The 26,901-nt window shown below is 48.5% G+C and overlaps 2 protein-coding genes across 4 annotated transcripts in view; one reads left to right on the top strand and one right to left on the bottom strand.

Moving 5' to 3' along the window:
- The window catches only part of ACVR2A (activin A receptor type 2A), a 49,726-nt gene extending 38,318 nt beyond the window's left edge, over positions 1–11,408 (top strand). The window contains exons 5-12 of one of the 2 annotated variants that reach the window (XM_038142895.1): positions 2,462–2,485; positions 6,117–6,260; positions 6,926–7,069; positions 7,955–8,100; positions 8,580–8,694; positions 9,021–9,159; positions 9,951–10,081; positions 10,547–11,408. In XM_038142895.1, coding sequence (XP_037998823.1) covers positions 2,462–2,485; positions 6,117–6,260; positions 6,926–7,069; positions 7,955–8,100; positions 8,580–8,694; positions 9,021–9,159; positions 9,951–10,081; positions 10,547–10,741 — 1,038 coding nt within the window. In that variant the 3' untranslated portion in view covers positions 10,742–11,408. The remainder of the gene's footprint in view (positions 1–2,461; positions 2,486–6,116; positions 6,261–6,925; positions 7,070–7,954; positions 8,101–8,579; positions 8,695–9,020; positions 9,160–9,950; positions 10,082–10,546) is intronic. The other variant, XM_038142896.1, reaches the window with a different exon arrangement.
- A 337-nt stretch (positions 11,409–11,745) lies between these two features.
- ORC4 (origin recognition complex subunit 4) lies at positions 11,746–26,834 on the bottom strand. Of its 2 annotated transcripts, none has more exons than XM_038142898.1 (14): positions 26,482–26,834; positions 25,222–25,293; positions 24,360–24,436; positions 22,799–22,889; positions 21,445–21,520; positions 21,026–21,111; positions 19,774–19,822; positions 19,107–19,258; positions 17,699–17,872; positions 17,238–17,324; positions 15,569–15,677; positions 14,821–14,916; positions 14,672–14,739; positions 11,746–14,533 (listed from the first exon to the last, which is right to left on the bottom strand). In XM_038142898.1, exons 1-14 carry the CDS (start codon positions 26,557–26,559, stop codon positions 14,345–14,347), a joined length of 1,404 nt encoding a protein of 467 aa, XP_037998826.1. In that variant the 5' UTR covers positions 26,560–26,834; the 3' UTR covers positions 11,746–14,344. The 2 variants fall into 2 exon arrangements, with proteins under 2 accessions (XP_037998826.1, XP_037998827.1); XM_038142899.1 differs by having other exon boundaries at positions 26,491–26,833.
- Positions 26,835–26,901: the final 67 nt, after the last annotated feature.

Here is a 26,901-nt window from a genome sequence, read left to right as displayed (position 1 = left end):
ATGGTTGTGGGTAGCCCAGATTTTGGGGAAAACCCACAGTGCTTAGGGTTTTATTGGTCTAAACCAGAGCCATTAGAGTTGGTTTTCAGGCAGCATAAACAGCAGTGAGTGTGTTTATGTACATTTGTGTGGGTGACAGGGGTTCTGAGGGGGGTCAACTGCTCCCAGTTTTTGTTTATAAGAGGTAATTCCTGGCAGAAATCTCAGATTTGCATTTCTTTTGTAGCCTGATACCCTTTCCCTGCTGCCTCTTCTGCTGGGAGCCTGAGGTGACGCTCTGTGGGCCGCAGGGGAGGACACTGGTTTATAATCCAGAGGTGCTAATGAGCATAAATACATCCTTGTAAAGTTCCCATGTGTGTGGAATTTATCAGAGTTTGAGGGAAGCTGATCCCTGGAGGGAGGAGTGAGATGTTTGGGACAGGGCTCATTCCTCAGAGCTTCATTTTTGCAGTTTCTCATTATGGTCAGAGCACAAAGGTTGAATTCATACATATTTCTGCTTATTGCTGAGGAATTTCCATAATTCTCCAGAGCTGGGGAACGTTAATAATGAATAGGCCTGGAAAAAAGAGACTTTCAGCCCCTTGGGGTGGGTTTTGCCCTGCTCTGGAGCTGCCCTGACCCATGGTAGAGGAGATTCTGGTGGATCCCAGTGCTCTGAGCTCTGTTACGGGTTTGTGGAATGAATCCACCTGGATTAATTCTTGGCATTAATCTGGTATGAATTATTTGGAGCAAGGGAAGTGTGTGCTCAGCACTCTCCAGGCACAGGGAAAGGCTCCTGTTGCCCCCGTGCTCCAGGTGAAGGCAGAGGGGGAGAAGGGAATGGCAGCTGCAGACAGGGGCTTGAATTCCCTCTCTTCCAACATCCATCCCATTGTAAAGAACAAAGGAGATGGCTCGGGTGAAAGAGTCACAGAATTCTGGAATAATTTGGGTTGGATGGAAACTCAAAACTCATCCCATCCTTCCCTTGCCATGGGCAGGGACAGTTCCACCACCCGAGGGACACTTTCCACACCCCAGGGACATTTTCCACTATGCCAGGCTGCTCCAAGGCTCATCCAAGCTGGCCTGGGACACTCCCAGGGATCCAGGGGCAGCCCCAGCTGCTCTGGGAATGCTGTGCCAGGGCCTCCAGTCCAAAGTGCAGGGGGAGGAACGGAGGCATCTCCGCTGAGGTTGTTCAGGAAAAGGGATGAAAGCAGCACAGACAGGGCGTCCCTGAAATCCTGGGACGTGGCTTTGTCCTGGATTTCGTTCCACGCTAGGAACTCCTCCCGGGATTGTTTGAAGGAATCTTCAATATTGGGATTTATCCTTCTCGGTATCTGCTGGGTGCGGAGTGTTGGAGTTCCCCTCTCTTTGTGGATGTATTGGTCACGTTCGGTGCTGGAGCCCAGCTCCGAGGTGCTGTGCATTGATCGGATCCAAGGTGCCGTTCACTGATCAGGTTCGGTTCCGTTCATTGATCAGGTTCGGTTCCGTTCATTGATCAGGTTCGGTTCCGTTCATTGATCAGGTTCGGTTCCATTCATTGATCAGGCCTGGTTCCATTCATTGATCAGGCTCAGTTCCATTCGGTTGATAGGGTTCGGTTCTGTTCATTGATCAGGTTCGGCTCCAGCCGTTCATTGATCAGGCCCGGTGCCGTTCACTGATCAGGCCTGGTGCCGTTCACTGATCAGGCCGGTTCCGTTCATTGATCGGGTTTGGCTCCAGCCGTTCATTGATCGGGTTCGGTTCCATTCATTGATCAGGTTCGGCTCCAGCCGTTCACTGATCAGGCCGGTTCCGTTCATCGATCCGGTTCGGTGCCGTTCATCGATCAGGCCGGTTCCGTTCATCGATCGGGTTCGGCTCCAGCCATTCATCGATCCGGTTCGGTTCCGTTCATCGATCAGGCCCGGTTCTGTTCATCGATCAGGCCCGTTCCGTTCATCGATCAGGCCCGGTGCCGTTCATCGATCAGGCCCGTTCCGTTCCTCGATCCGGTTCGGTTCCGTTCCTCGATCCGGCTCTGCCCCAGCCGGGCCGTTGGCGGTCCCGTGCCCGGTCCGGGGTTTCTCCGGTGCGGCGCTGCCCCCTGGCGGGCAGCGGGAGCGCTGCAGGCTCTGGAATTTGGCCTTTGGAAGTTGCCCGTTCCTCGTCTCTGTGCCGGTTGCAGTAACACGGCTCCGTACGCCTGCAATGGACGCTCCTCGATGTAATTAGACAACAATTCCGTTCATTTTCTATCGAATAACCTTGTTTTCCTCATTTTCCTTCAGTAACAACACTGGATTTCTTTGTTGTTTTAAATGATGTGTTTCTGGTGTGGGAAAGTTTTGCTGTCCCTGTGAATATTCCTGTCATTAACTCCCAAATAATTGACTTTGTCTCCTCTAAGCTGTTTTTGCATCCCATTCCTGGTGTAAATAGTAATTTCTCTTGCCTGTGTTTTTTCCCTCTCTGCAAGCACGCCTTTCATATAATGATTGAGGTAAGAGGATGTTTGTTCCTGGCTCTGGGGCTTTCTGGGCATGTGGGAGACGTTGTTTGCTCTGAATTGTGATTTCTCAGTACTTTGGACAAGCCATCTGTCAGCATGTGTGGTTTAAAACTGCAGTTGTAGCCCGTGGATTGTGGATCTCCTAAAATTCCCTGGAGTTCCTGAGTGGTGGGGTCAGGATGTGCAGTCTGGGATGGATCCTGGAACACAGGGCCAGGGGGATCCATCAGCCCGGCACAGGGGTTCCCTGGAAGCTGAGGGCACATCCCACCACCCGTGCCCTGTCCTTGGCTCTCCCTTCCCGTCTCCCCCCTGTGACAAATCCATTGGAGCTCTGGGGTCCCCACGTGCTCATCCTGGGATTCTGTGTGCTGCAGGAACTCTCAAAAATGGATCATCTGGAGAAGAATAAAAATACTCCTTCACCACCCAGTGTCTTCATTCTTCCCACTTTTCCCAGGACATGTATTTACATTCGTATTTACATATATTTACATTTATATTTACATTTATACTTCATTTCTATTTACATTTCTGTTTGTATTTTAACTCCAAGTCACTGAGACCCCTTAATTCACAGATTGGCTCATTCCTGCTCAGCTTTTTAATGGAATATTGAAAACATTGAGATTTGAGGTGTAATAACAATGTCAATTCCTGTCGTCATTAAAGTTATCTAATTAACACCTGAAGTACCTCGGAAATGCAGTTTAGAGGAAAATCTAATGGTTTCAGTGCATTAAAAATGTAAATATTTGAATATTTTCCTGACTGTGTGTCCATAGAGAGTTCCCAGAGCTCCTGGGATCTCTGTCCACGTTTGGCCTCCTTCTCCCAGTCAGGGATGCAGGGTGCTGCCTCCAAGGAGCTGCTGTTCATGGATGGGGGCTGCACAATGCTGAGCAGCTCTCTGATCTCCAGACCCATTTCTGAGGGCATTAAGGAACCCCATTCCTGGAAGTCACCCTTCCTTAAGGAATATACTTCCCCCTATGACTCAGTCTGAGGGGAGGAGCAGAAAAAGGGAATTGGGCCCTGGATTTTTGGACAGCTGGGAAATTTGGGAGCCCAGTTTATCCCCCTGGCATCCCTGCTGGCACTGTGGCCTTGGCACCACAGAGATCAGCCCCTAAACCTCGCAGGAATAATGGGGTTTCTGGAACATTAAACAATTTTCCTTGGAGCAGAGCGAGTTGGAAATATTGTCAGGGAATGTTTCTGTGTGAAAACATCCCTGAAGCTGCAGAGTCTGGAGTTATTTTAACCAAGGTGCTTAGAAAAAAATCAGAGGGGATTAAAAAAAAGGAAAACTTTTTTTCCCAGTTGTGTTAACAGCAGGAATTCTGCTTCCCACGTGGAAAGGCCGTGGCAGGTGCTGGGGATGTGGTGAGGAGAGCCAGGGTTTCTAGGAAATGGGGATTTGGTGTTTGGGAAGGGTTGTGTTCTGATGGGGAATTAGGAAAGCACCAGGCTTGCCTGCCACTTTCACTTCCAGCCCTTGGCAGAGGTGCTGGAACTGGCTTCAGCAAATCTTGGAGGTGTTTGCTTTTCCTGGTGGTTGAGGAAGAATTCAGGCACCAAGTGCTTCCAGATCCCAGCAGTTCATTGGGAGGAGCCGTGGGAAGGAAGGGGAATCCGAGCCACCAGAGCAAAGAGGGATTTGGGATTATTTCCCACAAATTTCTCTGCTTCAGACAAGGCAGGAGGTTCTGAACTTGAACAGTTCATTAAATCAGGGCTGCCTTTGGGGGATAAATTTGAGCATCTTGTTCCCACTTCCTCTTCTAACAACAACAAACTGGATTTACAAATATTTATTTAGTACAGTTTGTATTTTACAAATTGAGGGCACTGCTTTCCCTGGTGCCTGGAATATTCCAAGAGGGCTCTGGCACGGAATGAAAGGCACCAGGGGAGGGAAATCTTTGCTCCCAAACTTGGTTTTCTGTGCTGCAAATGTTGATGTCACAGCTTCAAGCGCCTGTCGCTGTCACACTGACAAAAGCGTTTCCTCCTTCTTGGGGACAGCGTTGCAGCGTGTCCCTGATTTGAATTTCAGATGCTGTTTATTCTTTGTCTAGTTATTAATTTGTGCAGTGAGGTTACTCCGCTCTGAATCTTTCTCTGGAACTTGTTCTTGTGAACTTATTTGTTGTTATGTAAGAAAGCAGAGAGGGGACATTGACTCCTGCCCTGAAACTACTCAGGGCTTGTATTCCCAGCACTTGTCTCCATTCTCCCCGTAGTAAAGGGCTCTTAACCCCACAGCTGGGCACAAAACATGTCTTTAACCTGCACAGGATTTTATGGTTTTGCTGGAAGTGCTCAAACATTTAACTCTTTATGGAGCACTCTCCTCTCTTGTAGAAGCAGCTCCTCTGGTGGTTTTCATTCTCTTGAAAACTGCTTTTCTCTTTGAGGGAAATAGAGGGAAAAGGGGGTGTTTTGGAGAGTTTTTGAAAACTTTGGCGTTGGTTGTTGGGGTTTTTATAGAGGGACAAGCTAATCCCACCTGGAGGGAAAGGGCCAGCCCAGAAGGAAGCAGAGCTTTGGCAATAAAATTGAGAATCTGCTTCTTCTGTTCAGAACAAAAATCCATTTTTCTGTTCAAAACAGAAAATCCAGGGTGTGCAATAAACTGTCCCTCCCCTTTCCTTGGAGGGTTATGGGTGTGGGGTTATGGATATGGGGTTATGGGTGTGGGGTTATTGATATGGGGTTATGGGTGTGGGGTTATGGATATGGGGTTATGGGTATGGGGTTATGGGTATGGGGTTATGGGTCCTTGGATTGCCCCGTGGGAGCTCTGTCTCCCCTCCAGTGGTACAAATCCTGCAGGACAGGCCCAGATCCCCTCTGCAGTGTCATTCCAGCTCATTTCTGGGTGCTGGGATTTCAGGAGCTCATGGGCAAAGCTGGGAGCAGGGAAGTGGGGCAGGAGGGGCTGACCCCAGGAGTGCCTCTGCAGGGTTCAAAGGTCCCACACTTCAGATAAACACAGAAACCTTCAGTGCATCCATGGGGCTCATTGCAATTCCAGCTCTTAAAAATACAACAAGTAAAGCTTGATTATCTTTGTTCCTTAATTTCTGCTGCGCTTTCCCACCTGGTTACAATATTCCTTAATTTTTGCTGAGCTTTCTTCCCACTTGATTAGATTAATCCTTAATTTCTACTGTGCTTTCCCACCTGATTCCATTATTCCTTAATTTCTGCTGTGCTTTCCCACCTGATTCCATTATTCCCTAATTTCTGCTGTGCTTTCCCACCTGATTCCATTATTCCCTAATTTCTGCTGTGCTTTCCCACCTGATTGCATTATTCCCTGATGTCTGCTGTCCTTCCCGGCTGCTCAGGTCACTCCGTGGCTCCCCTGTGCTGTCCCCCTGTTATCCAGGCGTGTCCCATCCCTGTGGCAATCCCGTGTCTCACGATCCCATTTCCCATCCCGTGCAGCAGGGCTGGGCTGTGTCCCTGGATGTTTGGGACTCGCAGTGGGGTTTGGCTGGGTGCTCCCAGGCTCTGCCCATCTGCAGTCCTCTGTCTGTAGTGCTGTCAGGGATGATGTGAATGAATGTCATTAATGAAAGCAGCGTTAATTAATGGTCTTTGCTGATTGCAGGATCCTGGGCCTCCCCCACCATCTCCCCTGATGGGTCTGAAGCCGCTGCAGCTCCTGGAGATCAAGGCCAGGGGCAGGTTTGGGTGTGTGTGGAAAGCTCAGCTGCTCAATGAATACGTCGCAGTCAAAATATTCCCCATCCAGGTGAGCAGAACTCTTGGGGTCCTGGTTGTTCCTCACATTGAAGCAGCTTTTCTTGGCCAAACAATTCTGTAAATCCAAGCGGAAATGGCCTCGAGGTGTACAAGACGCAGGAAGAGTTTTAGGGATTTAAAATCAGTGTTTTACTGAAGTAAATGCATTACTGAAGCCTAAACCCTGTGAAATGGGGGTTTCTAGTCATAAAAATATTCAGCATCCGTAGTTTTGAACAGCTCTAACCCACCTCTTGACCAGTTAATAATCAAATTAAATTGTACTTAGAGGGAACGTCCTGAAATGCAAACCCTGGAGTGATTGTTCCAATTAGCCATGCCTCAATTAAGAGCCGTGACACTCGCTGCCCAGCGGGCGCCCTCGCGAAGCCGTGCCTTGCATTAATGGATTGAGGGATTTGGAGAGCGCAGAGCGGTGCTGGATGCTGCCACTGGCATGGGTTTTACCCTGGTTAAAGCACCCCCTGCTGCTGGAGGCGCGGGGCTTCGTTCCCTCCCCGTGATCCAGGGGCTGCAGGCTCTCGTTATTTCACCAAAACCTCCACCTGTTTTCTGACAGAGCATTCCCAAACTCCGCTACCAAACTCTCCTCAGGGCCAGCCCCGCTCCCCCATTTTTTTGGTGGATAACCGGGCTGTGCTGCTGCTCTTGCAGGACAAGCAGTCGTGGCAGAACGAGTACGAGATCTACAGCCTGCCCGGGATGAAGCACGACAACATCCTGCAGTTCATCGGCGCCGAGAAGCGCGGCTCCAGCATCGACGTGGACCTGTGGCTCATCACCGCCTTCCACGAGAAGGTGGGGCTGGCGTGCCCGGGGCAGGGAGAGCAGCCCCACAGAGGGCACAGCCCCACAGAGGGCACAGCCCCACAGAGGGCACACTTCCCTGGGGCACCGAGGGAAGGAAATGGAAGCAGCTTTCGCTTTGCCGCTGGCTTTTCGCTGGCTGGGAATCCATCGCGGTTCGTTTTCAGGCAGCTGAGAAAGTTGTCATCGGGTTTTAGTGACAGAGGAGTTGTTTTAGGAGACAAACACAAATCGATTCTGCCTTTTTTTGGCTTTTTAGAATATGGCTGTTTTAATATCCCCAATCTAAACGTGCCTAAAATACATAACCTCCCATCTTGCAGAGATTTTTGGGGGGTTATTTTTTGTTCACTTGTTGGTTGATAAGAATAAAAATGAAGTGATACAGATCCATTCTATTGTGACAGCAAAAGGAAGAAACACAAATACAATTAACTACGAATACATTCAATTTTATGTTGAATAATTTTGATCTATTTAGATTTGTCCAGAGTGTGTTTCACTCTGGAAATCTCTTCAGATTTGTTCAGAGTGTGTTTCACTTTGGAAATCTCTTCAGATTTGTTCGGAGTGTGTTTCACTCTGGAAATCTCTTCAGATTTATTCAGAGTGTGTTTCACTCTGGAAATCTCTTCAGATTTGTTCAGAGTGTGTGTTTCACTCTGGAAATCTCTTCAGATTTGTTCAGAGTGTGTGTTTCACTCTGAAACTGGCATTGAATGATTTCATCTGTGTTTATTCAGAGTATTCCACTCTGAACCTGCTGTTGGTCCATAAGGAAGGACAGTCAAAGGTCCTGCAGATGTGAATTGCAGGAATTGCAGGTTTTCCCCGGAGGAGCGAGGCTGAGCTGGGTGTGTGGCTGTTTTGCTGCAGGGGTCCCTGACAGATTTCCTGAAGGCCAACGTGGTGTCGTGGAACGAGCTGTGCCACATCGCCCAGACCATGGCCCGGGGCCTGGCCTACCTGCACGAGGACATCCCGGGGCTCAAGGATGGCCACAAGCCAGCCATCTCCCACAGGTACAGCCCTGGGAGTGCAGGGACACGTGCAATCCTGCAGGCAGCCCATCAGCACCTTTTGGTCCTGCAGGAATTCCTGGATCTCCCCCCAAGGCACATTTTTCCCGTGTTATTTAAACAAAGTTGCAGTCGCTGCACACTTGGATTGCAACATTCTCATTCCATCTCTGTATCCCACATGAACCATCCATCTCCATATATCCCTAAATCCCTATATCCATCATACATCCATATTTATTTTAAAAACAAGCACAAAATTACAGTTCCAATTACTGTCTCATTTATTCCCACAAAGGTCTGCAAGGGCACTCTGAGGTTTTATGATTATTATTTTGTTGTTTAACTTCTCTATTTCTTTATCATTTTCTTGCCTTTCATACCATAATGTTCCTTGTTTTATGCTGTTCCCTTTTCCTTAGTTTTTTTCTGTATTTTGTGTTCTTGATCTCTAATTTGTGTTTGTTTCTTGAAATTGAAAGGGACATCAAAAGCAAGAACGTGCTGCTGAAAAACAACCTCACGGCTTGTATTGCTGATTTCGGTCTAGCTTTAAAGTTTGAGGCTGGAAAGTCTGCAGGAGACACCCACGGACAGGTAAACCCCGAGTTATTTCCAGCAATCGTCCAGCTGTTACCTGCATGTGGATGGGAATTTCCCCCCTGGCTCATTGCATGGCCTATCCCCCCTTTTATCCCGACTGGACAATTTGGATAAGAACTTTTGTAATATTTTATTAATTATTTAATTACTACTCAGCAAGTGGTTGATGAAACTTCCAGGATTTAGTCCAAAGGCAGGAGCAGCCACGGTTGTTTGGCCTGGGACGACGCGGGGGTTTGACGAGGCAGCAGGCGGGGCGCTGCCCGTGCTGGGGACGGACGATCGTGGGCACAACCGTGGGTGTTCTGGTGCCCTTGCAGGTGGGCACGCGCAGGTACATGGCTCCCGAGGTGCTCGAAGGCGCCATCAACTTCCAGAGGGACGCGTTCCTGAGGATAGACATGTACGCCATGGGCCTGGTGCTCTGGGAGCTGGCCTCGCGCTGCACGGCCGCCGACGGTGAGCGAGCGACTGCCCTGGCACCGCCCCGGCCAGCTGCAGCCCCCCGGCCTCCTGGGGGTGCCCAGCTCGTGCCAGGGCGGGACCGGGCTGGGAATCCCTTCAAGGCCAAGCCACTCTGGCTTCTGATCGTGGCCCGCGTTGCCAACGTGGTGATCTTCCCTTTCCCGTTGTGTCGGAAGCCAGGACGTTCCTCTGGCTGCCCCGCGTGGCTCGAGACCCTGGCAGGGGCTCAGAGACCGTGGCATGGAGTCACCTGTGCCTCCATTTTAACCCATGGAAAAAACCCCCAGCTTTGTGGGAGGGTTTACAAGCCTCAAGAGTTTGAGTAGAGTGACTGTATTTGTCACAGGGTGAAAAAGTGGAATTTTGGGGATTTAGAATGGGGGTTCAAGAGGCAAAATGGAGGAATCTGGGCCTGTCCTGTCTTCTTGTTCTTGTCCTCCCTCTTCTGCTGGGGTGGTGACACTTTTGGATTGGTTTAGGGTAGAGACAGAGTGTCCAACATAGGTGATGGGTATTGGAAAATTATTGTAAATAAAGCACACGTAGTTCTTAGTATAAAAAACTAACACCGCCCCACGGGCAGCCAGTGTGCCACAAACCAACCTGCCAGCCAGAGCTCAGCAGAGCAGAGCAAGAATGTATTAGAGAAAATAGCCTTGAGAACCAGAGCTGAGGAATCCTGACTTCTTCAGCCACAGGGCTGGGAAAAAAAGGACTCTTTAGTACCTGAGAGCCATTTCAGCAACACAAAACCTGAGAGCCTTTAACTCGAGTTTCCTCGGCAGGCCCCGTGGATGAGTACATGCTGCCTTTCGAGGAGGAGATTGGCCAGCACCCCTCCCTGGAGGACATGCAGGAGGTCGTGGTGCACAAAAAGAAGAGGCCCGTCCTAAGGGAGTGCTGGCAGAAACATTCTGTAAGTGTGACCCAGCCCACCTGGCATCCCATGTTCTGTCCGTGCTGTGCCCATCGCACTGGGCTTTGGGAGGGGTTTCACAATTCCACCAGGAGTTAAACGGGCTGTAAATGTTCCTCATCTTAGGCCGCTCTTTCTTCAGTATTAGGAAGGGAGGGGTTTTTTCAGTTTTTTGGTGGAAGAAGAGATGCTGGAGTTACTTTGCAGCGAAGCCCCATTTGGTGTCTGAGGGATTCACCCCTTTAAAGCACCGGGAGGCTCCAGCACTGCAGGGAAGGGTTTGCCCCTGCCGCTGTTGAACAGCTTTTGTTCAACAGTGCAGAGCAAAGCAGAGCAGAGGCCCCACGGGACACTCCAGGTTCACACCAAACCTCCTGTGGGACACAAAGGTTCCCCTTTGCCAGGTGTCCCTTCCCTTGAAGTGCCCCGTTTGATGCGAGCCGTTTCCCTGGCTGCTTCCCACAGGGAATGGCGATGCTGTGCGAGACCATCGAGGAGTGCTGGGATCACGACGCCGAGGCGCGGCTGTCGGCGGGCTGCGTGGAGGAGAGGATCATCCAGATGCAAAAACTCACTAACATTATAACAACAGAGGACATCGTGACTGTGGTCACAATGGTGACAAACGTTGACTTTCCTCCCAAAGAATCCAGTCTATGATAGTTGCACTGGTCATGAAGCGACCACAGGACTCTTCACTGGAGCTGCTACAGCGCACGGACTGCCGGTGTCACTGCCGTTCCGGGTGCCAAGGACGGATGGTAAGTCTCTCTGGAACATCACCGAGAGGTGTTCATCCTTTGTTTTCCCCCTCCTCCTCCTCCCCAGCGTGGATCCATGAGACTTTCTGCATTCCCTGCTTACACCCGAAGGACGTGACTGAGAACCCCTCACGTGCTGATAAGGAACTTACAATGAAGACTCCGGACCCGAACGGGCTAATGAGCATTTTAAACACTGACATCCGATTCTTAATCCCTGGCAGAAGAGACTAATTCCTTTAAATGAACTACTGTTATTTTTTTTAAATCAAAACCATTTCATTTCAGATTTAAAAACAACAACAAAAAAAAAAAGGGTAACTTGTTTTTATTGCATTCGTCGTTGTTTATAAAATGACTATTGTAATGCGACTACGACACAGCTTGTGAATGTTCCGTGTGCTGCTGTTCCGTGTACAGAAACAAGAGTAATCAATGGGATAGAGCAAAGAGGCTTCCAAGTATTACTTAACCTCCCTCAACCAGGTATACCTCAGTTCCACCTCGCTAAATTATGATTGACAACACTAATTGGAATAATAAACCGCTCCGTGTTTTGTAAATGATGTATTCCCAATTCCCTGTGTTATTTAAGAAGGGGAAAGCTTCGTGCCCCCAGGAAGTGGCCATTCCTAGAGCCGTGTTTTTAGCCTTTTCTTGTACTCGCTTGTTGTGTATAAAAAAGAAAAAGTGCTGTTTATTGAAAGAAAATTTTCCCTCCTCTTTTAGTTGAAAGCTTTTCCCTCCATTTCCCAGAGTATCTCATCCATTTATTTAACTGAATACTATTTAGGTTTGCTGTGTCTGAGGAATATTTGAAACCTTAAGCATGACATTTTTTTCCTCTTTTTTTTTTATAATTTTCTCTGAGCTGTGACACTGGAAAGCTCTGAATTCTTGTTGTTTTTTTTTTGAAAAAGAGTCTTTTTCCTATTTATGTTTGTGCCGAGGTCGCCGCGCGTTCCCCGTCCCGCCAGGCAGTGGGGGCTGTGTCACTGTTTCAGGATCACCTCAGGAAGCTCAGTTCCCCCATTCCTCACCCTCTGCTTGGAGATGTGCAGCTTCCCTCCACTCAAAGCTCGGTGCCGCGGGAGGGGAGTGCAGCTCACCGCCCCTGAGCCGCAGGTTGAGCCTGGAGTCACGCACCACGCCCTAGCCAAGATTGCAGATCCTAAATGTTACAAATGTCAGGGATGACCTAGTTCTGCTGCCAATATGCAATGACCATTCCGAGGTAACGAAAGGAATTTCACTGGCCAGAGCACAGACTCACAGCAAACGAGGAAAACATGGAAATTCACAACTCCAGTTGTTCACAATTCCAGGAGATTCCTGAATTCACAACTCCAGGAGTTCAGGATATCGAGCTTTGTGCTGGAATTACAGTGACTGGTAGCTGGGTGCCAAAGCGCTTCTCCCAAATCCTGTCCCACTGCATTGATTGGATCCTTCGCACCAAATTCCGAGGAAAATAAATGCTGTGACCCCCTGGAGCAGAGCCGGCGGCGGCCCGCGGCGTGCTGTGTGTCCGTGTGTCCGTGTGTCCGCGCCCGGTGTCTCTGGAAAGCAGCAGGTGGCAGCTCCTGAAGGCTGGCTGGAACCTGGACCTGGGAACTTCATCCCTGGGAGCAGTGGGGTGTGATGGAGGAAGCAGAGCCAGCTCGGGGCAGGGAGGGAGGAAGGGCTGCTGTTCCACCCAGGGCACTGCTGGGATCCTGCTCCAAGGGACCCTTGGAAAAGGGAAGGAAATCCAGCTGGTGGGGTCCTCTTGGCTGCACGCTTCCCTTTGGCTTCCATTTGTAATTAAAGGTCACCCAGAGCAGGGCAGGAGCAGAGTTCTGAACAAAACCCAGCCATGGACTCCTCCTCGGGGCGTGTGACCCTTCCCTGGCAGAACCGGAGCCCGGGGCTGGTTTCACTCTGTGCTCTTGGGAATCTGCTGCAGAAACTGAAGCCGTGTCCACGTCCCTCCTCGTGTGACCCTTCCCAAGGAGCCGCTGCGGGCTCGGGGCTGCCCCCGCTCAGCTCCTGTTCCACTCCCAGCTTCCTGGGATTCCCAGCATCATGTAGCGTCCCTGAGGAAAGGCTGCTCCTCCCCGAAGCTTTCCAAGGCTCACAATGATCCCCCCGAGCTGCTCTGCTCCAGCCGTGCCCCAGCGCTTGGGAATGAATTCCCGTGGCACTTCAGAGCTGGGAGCAGCAAGGGCAGGATCCGGGAACGCGGTGCTAGGGAGGGTTCTGGCATTGTTTGGGCAGTGCCCTCTGTCCCTTCCTGCCTGGCCGCACCAGCTGGGAGGGTGACAAGTTCCTGTCCCCGGGCCCCAGAGCTGCTGCAGGGGCTGAACCAGCGCTGCCCTTCCTGGGGCATTCCCAAACTCCCCCGAGCACGGAATGACCCAGGAACGGCAGCGTGCAGTTCTCAAACCTCACCTGTAGCCGGTGCTGAGACTTGTGCTGCTCCATCAGCATCCACACTCAGTCATCACCCCTTCTCCTGCTTTTTTATCCTTTTTAAAGACATTTCTGTTGATCAGGAACACTTGGTACAAAACACAGGAAGCTGCAATACACGTCCCTGAGCAAAGGACTCCAGTAGCATCCTTGATGGAACATCTGTTACCTCAGATACTCAACCAGCAGGACTGCTTTGCTTTCTCCCTCCACTTTGTTTTTTTCAGTCCATCTCCTCTTCGTTACCTCTCGAGTTTGGTGAGCGATTACTTTGACTTTCCTCTTTGTATTTGTCAGTGTTTTGGGCACAGGTTGTTGTACTACTGTTAAAAGGCACTTGCTGCTTTTCTGCGAGTGCCAAAAAACCAACCAACCCCCCCTCGCCCTCAATGAAGTGATTGTTAAATATTGTACAAATACAAATGTATACTCTGCCCTCTTCCCCAGCGGGAAAATAAAAAATGTGACTACTCTGACTTGCAAATGCTTCTTTGAAAATTTTATTTTAAACACATGGGGCTGGTCCCAGAGCAGCTCTTGAGCCAAACGCTTGAGTTTCGCTCCAAAAAATTGGGTATGGAAAGATGTTACCTTGCACTTGGCACAAAATGGCCAACGCCCGTTGGAGTAAACATTTAATGAAGTGAATGCAGTTGTGATTAAAGATTTAATTGGATAAATTTTCCATGTCAAGTCAGATTTGAGATGGAAAAGTGCAGTGTGAGCTGTGACTCGATGGGGCTGCAGCAGGGAGCCAGGAGGGCAGCAGGGCCTGAGCCAGGATCCGGAGCCCTCAGCCACAGGAAGAGACCGCAGAGCTTGGATTTCTCCCAGTGGGAGCTGAGCGTGAGAGCAGGATTGGCACTGAGCTGAGCTAAAGCACCTGGGAGCGAGCGAGGCTGCTGGAGGGGAACAGCAGCACCCTTCTCCCTGGGAAATCCCAAATGGATCAGCAAAGAAAGCCGCTCCCAAAAATTCACGGATCCGAGACCTCGCAGCGGGTAACGCTCCCTGTGCTGGGGCTCCCAGCAGCCCAGCAGGGGAGGCGGGCTCAGAGCCAGCTGAGGGAGGAGGCTGCCCACTGCTTGACGTCCGTGGGGCAGTTGGGGTACACCTGCAGGGCGTCCATGATCTGGCTGCTGTCCAGCAGCAGCTTCATCAGCAGGTACTCGCGCTGCGCCCGCGCCGACGGCCGCTCCAGCGGCTTCACCAGCTCCAGCTGCAGCAGGTGCTCAAAGGCCTTGGGAAGGAAAGGGGGACTGGAAGGGAACATCGTTCCTGCCCAAAGCACCCCACTCCCTTCTAGGGCTGCGTCTGACCACCCCAACCCGTGCTCGGGAACTAAAACCAAAATATTTACAAATCATTTCAGGCTCACCTTCATGACAACTGGCTTCTCAAAGTTGTACATAGAATGTGCCTTCCTCTGGATGAACTTCTGGAATTCTACAGCAGCAGGAGAAGAAAAGGGGCAGTTTGAAGGCAGTCAGTGGGGTAGGGTTTGTGAGGCTCAGGCATTGCTCTCACCATTGTAAACCATCTGGAAGTTGAACGGCTCTCCATCATAGACCTCATTCAGGTGTTTCATGGCTATGATGAGGCAGATCTCCAGCACAGACAAACCTGCAGGGAGAGACAGGAATCCCGAGTATTTCCCTTGAGCGCATCACAAACACAGGCACTTCACCCACTCTGCTTGTTCCGCTATTTTTATACGCTCTGGGCCTCACCCACTGCTGTTCTGTATCTTTATTATGTAAAGAAATTCCAAAGTCTTAAAGGATTCCCAGAATGACCAGGTTGGGAGAGACCTTCCAGATCACGGAGTCCAGCCCAGCCCCAGCTCCTCAGCTAAACCCTGGCACCCAGTGCCACACCAGGCTGTGTTAAACACACCCAGGGATGGTGACTGCACAGCTCCCTGGGCAGCCACTCCAGGACTTTATCACTCTTTCTGCAAAAGCTTTTTCCTAATATCCAACCTGTATTTCCCTTGGCACAGCTTGAGACTGGAGAGGATTGGTAAGAGAACATTTGTTTGCTGTGTATTTGAAATAGAAATGTTCAGGAATGGGCTGTTCCCAGCAAAAAGAACTGGAAGTATCCAAGTTGGCATTGCTGGACCCTCGGAGCAGACTCCATGGGCAATGTCTGTGCAGCTCACACCCACAGGGAACACTCCCTGCACAGCATCTCCTCCACCAGGAGAACTCCAGGGAGGGACTTGACACCTCCCCTGCTCCCAGAGCAGCTCCAGGGAGAAGCTGGGCTTTACCATGGACAATGTTGGCCTTGGAGTCGGTGCTGTGCTGCCTGCTGGCCTCCTGCAGGTCTGCAGCCGTGAGCAGGGGGTGGTGCACGGTCACTGCGCTGCCAGCCAGCATCTGCAACACACACACGGCGCTCACTGCGCTCCTGCTGGGAACGCGCACAGCTCCCTGAGCCACCTGCTGCACCAGGAATGGATACGCCCCACGCACAGCAGCCTCACAGTGCTGACCCTGCAATAGCTGGCACTTCAATTTCATCCTGCCAGGGAGCTTTTCCAGGCTTAAAACCTTCAATCCTCCTGATTCCAGGAGATAAATCCTCCCGGACCTGTTTATGTCCATGCCAATGGATCGGCACCTCAGAGGCTGCTGCAGAAATGACTTAGAGCTGCTCTGCACCTGCTTTTGTACCCAGGGACACCTTCCCCTGTCCCAGGCTGCTCCAAGCCCTGGCCAGCCTGGCCTGGGACACTGCCAGGGATCCAGGGGCAGCCACAGCTGCTCTGGGCACCTGTGCCAGGGCCTGCCCACCCTCCCAGCCAGGAATTCCCAGTTCCCAATCTCCCGTCCATCCCTGCCCTCTGGCAGTGGGAGCCATTCCCTGAGTCCTGCCCCTCCATCCCTTGTCCCCAGTCCCTCTCCAGCTCTCCTGGAGCCCCTTTAGGCACTGGGAGGGCTCCAAGGTCTCCCCAGAACCTTCTCCACAGTTTGTCCAGGAACTGCTCACTCATCCCTCCAGAATCTGTATTCTGTGCTTTTACTGGGAGCTGATTTCAGAACAAAAGGTCTCTTTGCAAAGCAAGAACTCAGCACATGCTGCAGAAAACAGGGGAAAGCTGAGCCCCAGCTCTTACCTGCTCTCAGGGAGGCTCTGGGTTGCCATCGGCTCCTTTCCTGGCCTCCAGGGCAGCCACAGGCACAGATTTGGGTGCCCTGCACTAGGAATAATCTGCAATCTTGTAACCAAGCCCAGTAGCCAGAGCACCACCAAGAGGGCTCTGCTCTGGTTCTCAGGGTGGCCCTGAGCCCTGCAGGAGGAGCTGGCAGCACAGGAGCCAGCCCAGCCCAGCCCAGCCAGTCACACACCGGGGCTGGCACAGCAGCCATGGGGCTGGTCACACTGCCACAAGCACAGGGATAGTTTAGGATGATCAAATAAGTGTTGTTTATCCTCTGTAAAAGTGTCAGTGCATTTATATGAGCAGTGTTCAAAAGCAGAGTTAGGGAGGCAGCTTGAATTTAAACAAGACCCTCCGAGAAGCTGCAGCTCTGTGTGGTGATGGGAGGAAGCTCAAGCAGAAAACACGGGTTCCAATATGAGCAGATGTCAGGATTCACCAGGAACCAAAAACAAACTCAGAAAGGATAAAAATGCTTTCAAAAGGTTTCACCTACAGTTTGTTTTATAAATGGAAAGGCTGGGAGAAAGTTAAATGGCAAAAGCTCAGCCCCATCTGAATGAACAGTCCATCCTCCCAGGGGAACTGCTACAGAACTGCAGTTACTGAGGTACCCACTGACACAGCGCAGCTGACAGAGCCTGCAAGGAGCCAGCCCTGGCTGAGGTTCAGCAAAATGCTGTTTCAGGCAAAGCTCAGCTGAACGGCCTGAAAACCACGAGAGCTGCTCACGAATTACTGTGAGGAGGTGCTTCAGAAACACCCAAATACACACCAGGAGCGAATGCAGCGAGCGCAGGTCTTTGGTGTGGTGGAAGAGCTTCTGCAGCACGTCCTGCACAGTCTTATCCTCTGAGAGATGCTGCAAAAAACAATAAAGGGATGTTTTAACCATCTCATTCTCACTTTTAATCATTTCATACTCACCTGGAAAAATAACAAGTAAATATATATTTTTAAAGAGCTCAGCTTACACCTGACAATACAATTTTCATGTCCAACCTCAACTTTCTGGTCTTTCCTGTGACAATTTTACCTCCAGACTTCAATAAGCAAAGATTCTCTATAATAATTTAATTTATTCCATGTCACACTCAGCCAGTGAAAGGAAATGCCAATCTTAGGTAAAAGCTTTACACTTTTACTGGTAAAGGACATGTGACTAAAGTAAGCCAGCTTTACACTGCTCTCACTTTACAGTTTTTCCTAAAATCAAGTATAAAATGCTTGAAGTACCTGAACATTATTATTCCATTTTTGTGCAAAAGACTCATCGGGAAATTCAGCAGGAAGAGAAAGCTGTTTCTTAAATATCTTTATGTATTGTTTAAAATCAAAGGAATTCATCAAATATATCTGTCTGTGGGAGAACCTTGACTTCACTCTCTTCTCCAGGAGCTCCAGGATATCCTTGATGGAAAAAAAAAAAAGGAGAAACAGTAATTAAAAAAAAGCAGATGAATTTGGTGTTTCTTTGCTACAGCACAGACAAATCACTGGAGTAAAGTGTGCTGAAAAAAGAAAGAATTATTGAATTCTCAGGCTTAAAATGTTGTAACATAAGCTTCTAACAAGCCCTTTGCTGATGATTTTAATTGATGTGCCTTGCAACGCCACCAACCATCCCAGCCCACGTGGTGCTCCACATCATCAGGATCATTTGTTGCCAGGAAACCCAGCAAAATGTCTCCATAGATTATGGAAATATTTCAGCTACTTAAGGCTGAATCCAGCCTCACAGCCTGTCAGGGCTCTGGACAAGCTGCTGTGTGCTCACACCGGGGCTGGCAGCTGACAGGCCACGTGCTTTCTGTCAGCCTGAGAGAATACAGCTTAAAAATCCCAAAAAATACTTAAGAGCCAAAAAAACCCCTCAGAAACAGCAGCTGTGACTCTGGAGACACTGCCTTAACTACACTCCAAACAGGGGATAAAAGGTGCTAAATAATGGGTGAGGAGCACACCACACTCAGGACAGCGATGATGCAAAAGGAAAGATTGTCATTTATTAAACCAACATTTAACATTTCTATTAACGTCCAGAAATTTGCCCAGCTAATCCCAGCCAAACCCAGAATCAGGATTTGATGAGAGATTTTAATTGTTCTTCCTGTCACAACCCAACTCTCCTCAGCATCAGTTCCATCAAGTTTCCATAGGGTTCCCCAGGAGTTATCTCACACAACCTGCCCACAATTCAACATAATGCCACTGTAAAATCAGAGCAAACTGAACAGGGGTCCTGAACTCATTCTCTAGCAAAAGCACCCTACTGAAGTGGTTTCTTAAAAAAAATAAATAAAAAAGAGATTCAAACACAGTTACAACTCTGTCCTTGCCAATTGCCAACCAAGAAATTCAGGAGCCCCCCAAAAGAGTGAACCACGGTCTAATATTGAACGTGTGTCCTTAGGAATGTTGGTTTGCCCCTTTAGCAATGAGCCTGAAGGCTTTGGGCATCTTCAATTTGCTCTCGGCACAAATTATTTTGTTTCCCCCTTCTCAACTCAAAAGTTGGAAACATGGATAATTGAGCAAAGTCTCTTAGGAAATTAAGGCTCCAGGGAAGGAGAAGTCATTCCAACCAAACAAAAGCCACTTTAAAACAGCTGAACACCTGGAATGGGGAAATGCCCTTTCTCACCTGCCTGCAGGTGAGCCCGATAACTGTCACTGGGGTCTGCGCAGACTGCGAGATGTCGAACAGGTTGTAGAGCAGGGTCTGATTCTTGTGGTGGACAAACAAATCAAACTCATCCAGGACAAACAAAACTGGGCAGCTGCTGCTTCGGTCTCCTGAGAGAAATGTGGAGAGTTAGCAGGGCAACTCCAGCATTAGACTTCCATTGCTACAGCTTTCTTTATTAATGGGGTTAAAAATGCACAGATTTCCTTTCAGCTTTTCACTAAGCCCTTCCTTCCCACAGGTCCAACAGCAAAAAGGAAAATACATGGAGAAACTGGGAAGGGTTTGTAGTGTTCAGCCAAACAGCATTTTGGCTACAAGGAACACAGGCTTGGCCAATTTCATTTTAAAAACACCATTTTTAATAGCAGCAATCTGGATAAAATACTCTGTCCTTCACAGCTAACATCACTTGCAAGCCTTAGAAGTTCCAGGAGCTGTATATATACCAGTATCAGGGGTATGCACTATATTCAGAGTAGTAATCAGTATGAACTATTCTTTACAATATTCTGTAACCATGACACATTCTTGGGCTAAGTTTCTTCATTCCACCTGTAAAGTAGAAGAAAAAACTTTCCAGTCAAGTGACCAGAGTTTCACAAGAGGGATTTTTAGTGTTTACCTTTCCTCAGAGCTTCAAGGAGGAAGGCAAGGTTCTCAGCAAAGCTGCCCTGGACAGAGAATGAAGAAGTTTCAGAAGAGTTTTGCAGTGTCATTCTCAGAATTGTCTAATTCCAGCAAATTCACACAGGCTATGGAGGCCAGTTCCTTCCAAAACTCTGCTTTCAAAAATGCCCAGTGGTACTTCATGCTGTATAATCATGGACTCCTCAGGACAAGAACAATGATGGATCACTCCACATTCAGCCACTGTTTCCCAGTCTGAAATCCCCAAACTGCCCCAGACAGGCAGAAATTAGTGATCAGGAGAATGCCTGCCATCAGCTAAATCCACAGGCAGCTCCATCCTTCCTAGAATAGCTGTTGCATCCTCATTTTCCAGCCACACACATGGAAAAAGTGCCACCTGACGTGTTCCACAGAGGGAGCAGGGTTTAATTGGTAACTTTATTGAACAGATGGGAGCATCAAACCCTTCTGAACACAACTCTGAGTGGCTGTGCCCACCCCGGTCCAGCTACACAAATTCTCCCACCCTGCAGCACTCCAGGTGGGAGATGAGAAATAATGAACTGCAGGCTTATCAAAGGGGGCAGAAAACAAATTTAACCTCTGGAGGTGAGTTACAGATAATGAGGGGAATTTATTTTCAAGCACTTTGGTCGCTCTCTTTAGGACTGTCTTCAGTACTCAGGTAAATCAGTTTATCTGTGGGAAAAGGGAAATAGCAGCAAATATTTTAATTGAAATGTCATGGAAAATGAGAGCTCTAGGAAGCCTGGATAGGCTTCCTTTTTGGATAGACCAAAAAAGGTTGATAATGCATTAAAGATCCTGCTTTTTGGTTGAATTCTTTGCTTTGAAATGTTAAAAACAACATTTCCAAATTCCCCACCCCTCTGAACAAAGTTTCTTTGGAATACCTAAGTTTGGAATACTTAAGGAATACTATTAATAATAAACACTTGAGGAATACTATAAATACTTAATACTTTGGAATAACTTTGGAATACTTAAGTTTGTTTTTCTGGGGCTTGTTAAGAGAGACTTCTCTTTTTCCCTCCTGTAAGGCACAAGTTGATGTGTTTTTAAAAAATAAAAAGGATGCATCAGTACTGCTCCAGCAGCAAAGGGAAGCCCAGGTCCTGTGTGGAGCTCTGGCAGGCACAGCCCAGGCAGCTCCTGCAAGCGCCACCCCACACCGCCCCAGCGTCCCAGGAAAGGGTTTTGGAGGGGTGAGTGAAGTCACTCACAAAAACTTTGTCCCCAACCACATTTTCCAGCTGCAGCTGCCTGGTGATCTCCTTCAGGGCCACTTTATCATTTGTCTGCAGAAGCCCTGAAAGAAAAGGATTCTTCATGAGGAACTGGCAGCTGTCCTTCACTCCCACTGGAAACGTACCAGCAGCTTCTCTCCCGTGCCAGCCTTACAGAGCTTTTTAAAAATCACACTGGACAGGAGTTTCCTGTACCTGACAAGTGACTCAATTCTGTCACTAAGAGCACACAGGTTCCCTCCATATAGAGAAATGCAAAGAGAGGCACTCTGGAGCTCACAGACAAACACGTCCATGATTTAGGCTGGACCAAGTTGCTGCAAGCATTTCCCTCAGTACATACAAAATACAGAACTGAACATAACAGAACCCTGCACCAGTGATGTTCTACTTGCCATTCAGATGGACTTCCAAGAGGTTCTCTCTCACTTGTTCCGTTTCCCTGAGGTCTTTTAAGACATGACTTAATAACTAGGAAAGAAAAAATACAGAATTTCTGTGAGAAGATTAATTTTTTAACAGCAAGGAATGTGTAATTACAGATATTCTAGGATAGGAAAGCGTGTGAGGTTTCATTAGGAACACGTTTGAGTAATTTCCAGACTAAAACACTAAAATGACAACTTTGCATTCACCAGCCACGACTGTGGCAATTACATTTACTCATTCTGCTGAACTGGGAGGGAAAGGAAAATAACTCTGGTATTTCAGTCACTTATTTTTTGGGCTAATATCTGGGGCTTTTGCCTTAATCAAAAAGCTTTATGAATTTGAGATGTGAGAGAATTTGACTCTTGAGTTGGTGCCATATTCAGCTTCATGGCTTCTTTGGATGCTGTAGAAGGAAACTCGCTGCTTTAGATCTTCAACGAAACTCTGCTTATTCTTTTCTCCTGGAAGACAAAATTAAACCTGCACGATTGCACCAACTGCTGCTTACAAAACTCCTAAATTTGGTGTCCATCAAGAACTTGTTACTAGTAAAAACTTGTATTGAAATATCTGTAAGTAGTGGAAATGTTAAATTTAAAAATTAAAAAGCTGCTATTTGCTTTGGCTTCTTCAGAGGAGGATTTGTAGCTCCCACCTATGTGCAAGTATAAATATATAAATATACACACACAGGATGTTCTTTACTCCAGCATCTCTAACTTGATGTATAAAAAAGAAGTAATATAGGTGATTTTGCTAACTTATATTCTGTCTGAAAGGACCACAAATTTTCATCACATCATTTCATGCAAACATTAAAGACCTGAGTGTCTGAATAACGTTGAGGTATTAAGCACTTAAGTTAGAGGCCATCCCTTCATGTGCCTCAGCTAAGGGGAATTCCCTTAAAATACAAAACCTGCACTAATAAACTGTAACCACCAAAAAATACTCTGCTCCATGGCAGGTGACAATATTCCTGACCATTCCCTGCAGACACACAGCTATGGAGAAACCCACCCCCCAGACTACTCTTTTTAGAGCTTTTGGATCCTTTTTTGTCTTTTTTTACAGTGAGGGCCCAAAACCAGGTTAACTAAAGAGCAATCAGAACATGGCTTAATTGCAAGGACAGGTTAGGAGCAGATTTCTCCATGCTGTTCCTGAACAGAATTTCCACAGCAAGTCCTGGAATGTTTTGAATTTCTATGCAAACCATTAGCAATTCTCTGTGTAAAACCAGGCAGAGCTGCAAAGGCTCCCAGGACTTCAGTGAGCTCTGCTGGAGCCACACAAAGCTCCAAGAGCTGCTCCTACCGCCGTTTTCCCGGATCCCCGGGGGCCGATAATGAGGGCGGAATTGCTCTCCCCGTGCACCGTGGTTCTTTTCAGCAGCTCCAGCAAATGTCTGCGTTGAAAACAGAAACAGGCTGAAATCCTCAAAGCTGACAACATCCCCCAAAGCCAGGGGAAATTCAAAGAATAAAACTCCATCCACTTCATCTTGCTCTGAGAGCCAACACTCAGGGCATGCAAAATGTAATACAATAAAGTACAAAGGGCTCAGTGATCAGAGCTCTTAAAATAGTTTAAAATATTAAAACATGCAGAAGTTGAGAGTATCACTAATTCATAAAGTTCTGCAATTCTCTGCCGTGAAAGCAGAGACCTCAATAATTATTTCTTTCTTTAAGAAATAGATTGCTTTCTGTGCTACCCGATTCCTCAGCAGCTCGGGATGACCTGCAGATAGACTCATCACCTCGAAGCACATTTAACGTGCTCACAGCACCCTGTGACACCTGCAGCTCCCAAATGCCTACACATCATCAGGTGCTTTTGGAATATGGGATTCTGACTCCCTGCTCTTGCTTCTGAAGGGGTGAGAGTGCTCATGGAACAGCTGCAGGCAGCACGAGTGGGTTTGTCCCTGTTGGAGAGCCAGCCCCAGCCAAGAGCCCTGACACATCCTGGGAAGGGAAAATCAGAGCTGGGGAGCTCATTGTGTTTTCCCTGCAGGATAATTCACTGCCAGGGGCACACTGAGCAGGACACAGCCTGGAAATTGCTTTTCAGAATTCCAGTATAAATGGGGGAGGCTTGTTTTGTAAACTGACATAACAGAAATACATTTCCTCACATCAGCAATGAAATGCCCATGTGAGCTCTGCAGCTACAGCTCACTGGTTTAATAAATGGTTTTGTCCCTCTTGTAATGAAAACTTGTGCTCACATCAGGTGATCCCACTTTAAGTCAGCCTTGGAAAAATTAATTGTTGAAAACAAGTTCTTTAAATCCATGTTTGTTATCTGCAGAATTTGACCTGCATCTGTAAAATGATCAGTACTGGGACAGTGTTATTGTCCCACTAAATCCCTTCTTCCCAACCCTAAATTCCCCATCTGGATGGCTCCAGAAGCACGTTTGAACATGGGTTTCTGCTTCAACAAACACAATGTTGGCACAGAAATTTTAAGTTTTACTTCTAACACAGTTCACCAACAGACAGGAGAAAATCTCAAGTAAAAATAAAGTATCACAGCAAGAGAATTTAACTTCTTGCTTTGCCAGGCCATTGCACAAAGTCTTAGAACATGCACTGAAAGTATCCAAAGGAAAAGTGCTTCATGAATGAGAGATGCGAAACAAGGACAAGAAACCCAAAACTCAGAGCCTGAAAAAACCAGAAGGAAACAATTGTATAAAAAAAAAAGTTGTATAAAAATCAAAATCTGAGGCAAATCATTGTTAGAAGCACTGGGCTGGAAGCTACTTAAACCTGTATCAAAACAGAGAGGCAGGAAATTCTGACTTGACCAGACTATTTCACTACAGCAGTTAAATTAGACCCACTGACTCCTGGAGCTGCTCCCTCACCTGTACTGCTGCTCCATCCCAAAGAGCTTCCCAGCAGCACAGTGGTGACAGAATCTTTCACGTAAGATTTTCTGCACCTACGGATGTAACAGGAAAAATATTTGGGGCTTCAAACAGCAGAATTTACAAAATGTAACCACAGCAATAAAATAACAGTAAATGAGGCACTTCTGTGGTACAAATATTCTGTAGTACATAAATTTTTACTGTTATCAAGCATAGAAGGGTCTTGAAAGTAAGAATAGAGCTGCAGGAGGCAGAATGCTGTATAAATATTATATAAAGGAGAAAAAGCAATTAGAAGATATTAAAGATAAAAAGATAATAAGATATAAAGATTAAAGATATAAATTTCTTATTACATAAGAAATCACTGACCCAGGGGTAATTCCTTGCAAGAGGCGTTACAGTTTTTAACCAGCAACTTTGGGAAAACAGGAGAATAAAGGTTTTAAAAACAAACAAACTAAAAACTGATTTGGCAGCTGCTGTCCTGCTGCTAAAAAAAGTCACCTGGCTTCTGATTCACCCTACAAACTGGAAGATCAAAAAACCAAAACGGATAAAAATAGATTTATGCAAATCTGTGGCCACACACAGTTGCAAAAGCACAAGACCATCCTTGAAGTTTTTTACTACATTGTTACTGCAACACCTGAAGCAAGCAACAGGTGGGAAGCTGAAAGAAGTGCAGGTACAAAAGCCATGTACAGCCCTAATAATCAGTTCAGTATCTGAACAAGTCAGTATCTGAACCAGTCTTTCTAACTGGCCTAGGAAAAAAAATACAACGACGTGAATGGCAGAGGGTGGAAAAGCTCCACAACTTGAAAAGAAAATAGTGAATACAGATGTAACTGACCTGGGAAATGCACTCAGCACTTTCTGCGCTGCTCTCCTTCAACTTTCGCTTGCTCGTTGCAGAAGGTTTCATCTTTGGAGAAAAGAAACATTTTATTAAATAGCATTGCTTTCCAAACAATCCCAGTCAGAGACTGGACTTAGATGCTGGTCATTTTGAAGGACTGTAATGAGCATCTGTTCTTAACTAACAGAGACGCAGCAGTCCATCTTCCTAGTGAAAAACAGCCAAAACACTGAAATAACTTAAAATTTATTCCCAATAACATTAATGTTTACACACTTCTCCTAAACAGTGCTGGCTTTAGGATGCTGTAGAGAGTTTAAAATGATGTCCTTATGTTTCTGCAGCTGGAACAAGCTACAAGCACACGGGAACACATTAAGAGACAACAATTACGTTTTTACAGGAATAACTGGCAATCCTTGTTTATAATGTGCAGTTTATAACAATAACCACAGCATCTCTCTGGACCAGCTGCCTCTGAAGGGAACTTGAAGGGGTCCTAAGGGGACTGGAGGTCCCTAAAGAGATTTGGGTCGATCCAGAGGGGGTTTGAGGGGAAACCTTTAGGGACTGGGGGACTTTGGGAGGGATCATGATGGGATTGAGAAGTTTGAGTGGGTTCTGAGGGGGATTCAAGAGGGCCTGAGGGAGGCTCTAAGGAGGATTTGGGGGGGAATTACAGGTCTTGAGGGGGATTTAGGAGTGGTCCTGGGAAGGGTTTGGGGGTGGTCCTGAGGGATTTGGGGTGAGGAATTTATGGGGGCTAGGAGGGTCTGGGAATGCTCTGAAAAGGAATAGGGGGGTCGGGGGGGGAGTGTCCATTTGGGGAGGGATTTGGGGAAGGGCTGTGGAAATGGGGAAGGTGGGCGGTCTGAGGGGATTCATTTTTCGGGGCTGGGAGAGTCTGTGACAACCATGACGAGGGAACGGAGAGGCCCCAAAGAGCTTGGGAGGGTCCATGATGGGCTGTGGGGACACCGAGCGCGGGTTTTGGGAGGACCTTGCGGGGGCCCAGGAGGAAATGAGGGGAGGCCCTACAGGGCTTGGAAGGTCTTGGGGTACTGTCCGGCGCCCCACCTCCCCTCACGACGTTTCCCGCCTCTTCTCCGGCACCTGAGGGCGGCCACCGCCGCTCGCGCGCTCCCCTCAGCCCTCACCTCACCCCCACACGGCAGCCAAGACTCTCCCAGCACCCAAGACCCCTCCCCGGCAGCCATTCATCCCCCCAGAAACCGATCCCCCAGAGCCCGTTACCCTCCTCACAGGCTGCATCCGCGGCTCCCTCAGAGACGCCGGAGCCCGAGCAGACGAAGGGCGGGCGGGAGGGCGCATCCTCAGCTGCTGGGCACGTCCCCCCCCGGCGGAGGCGGCAGGCAGAGACAGACACTGACTCTCCTTCTGCCCGGCCCCCTCAGCTGCCCGCGCTGCCCTCACGGCGCTCCGCTGCCCTCACGGCGCTCTCCCGCCCTCAGGTGAGGGAGGAGAGGGCGGGACCCGCGCGCGCGCTCCCCCACGGGCCCCCGCGCGCGCCGCCCCCTCACGTCACCGCGCGCTGCCCGCTCCCTTCTCTTCCCTTCCCCTCCCCTTCCCTCCGCTCCGCTCCCGTCACTTCCTCCCCGTCCATTTCCCCCCCCTCCTCTTCCTCCCCCTCATCCACTTCCTTCCTCCCAGTCC

This window comes from Motacilla alba, chromosome 7 (genome assembly GCF_015832195.1).
Source record: "Motacilla alba alba isolate MOTALB_02 chromosome 7, Motacilla_alba_V1.0_pri, whole genome shotgun sequence".
Lineage (NCBI taxonomy): Eukaryota > Metazoa > Chordata > Aves > Passeriformes > Motacillidae > Motacilla > Motacilla alba.
This window is presented reverse-complemented; position numbering and strand designations above follow the sequence as displayed.

Coding starts and splice junctions, on each gene's coding strand:
- ORC4 (XM_038142898.1), bottom strand. CDS start 26,559: ATGCGCCCTCCCGCCCGCCCTTCGTCTGCTCGGGCTCCGGCGTCTCTG. Junction 22,890..24,359: donor GGGATGGAGCAGCAGTACAG/GTGAGGGAGCAG, acceptor TTTTCAACGCAG/ACATTTGCTGGAGCTGCTGA. Junction 14,534..14,671: donor AGAAGCCAGTTGTCATGAAG/GTGAGCCTGAAA, acceptor TTCCTTCCCAAG/GCCTTTGAGCACCTGCTGCA.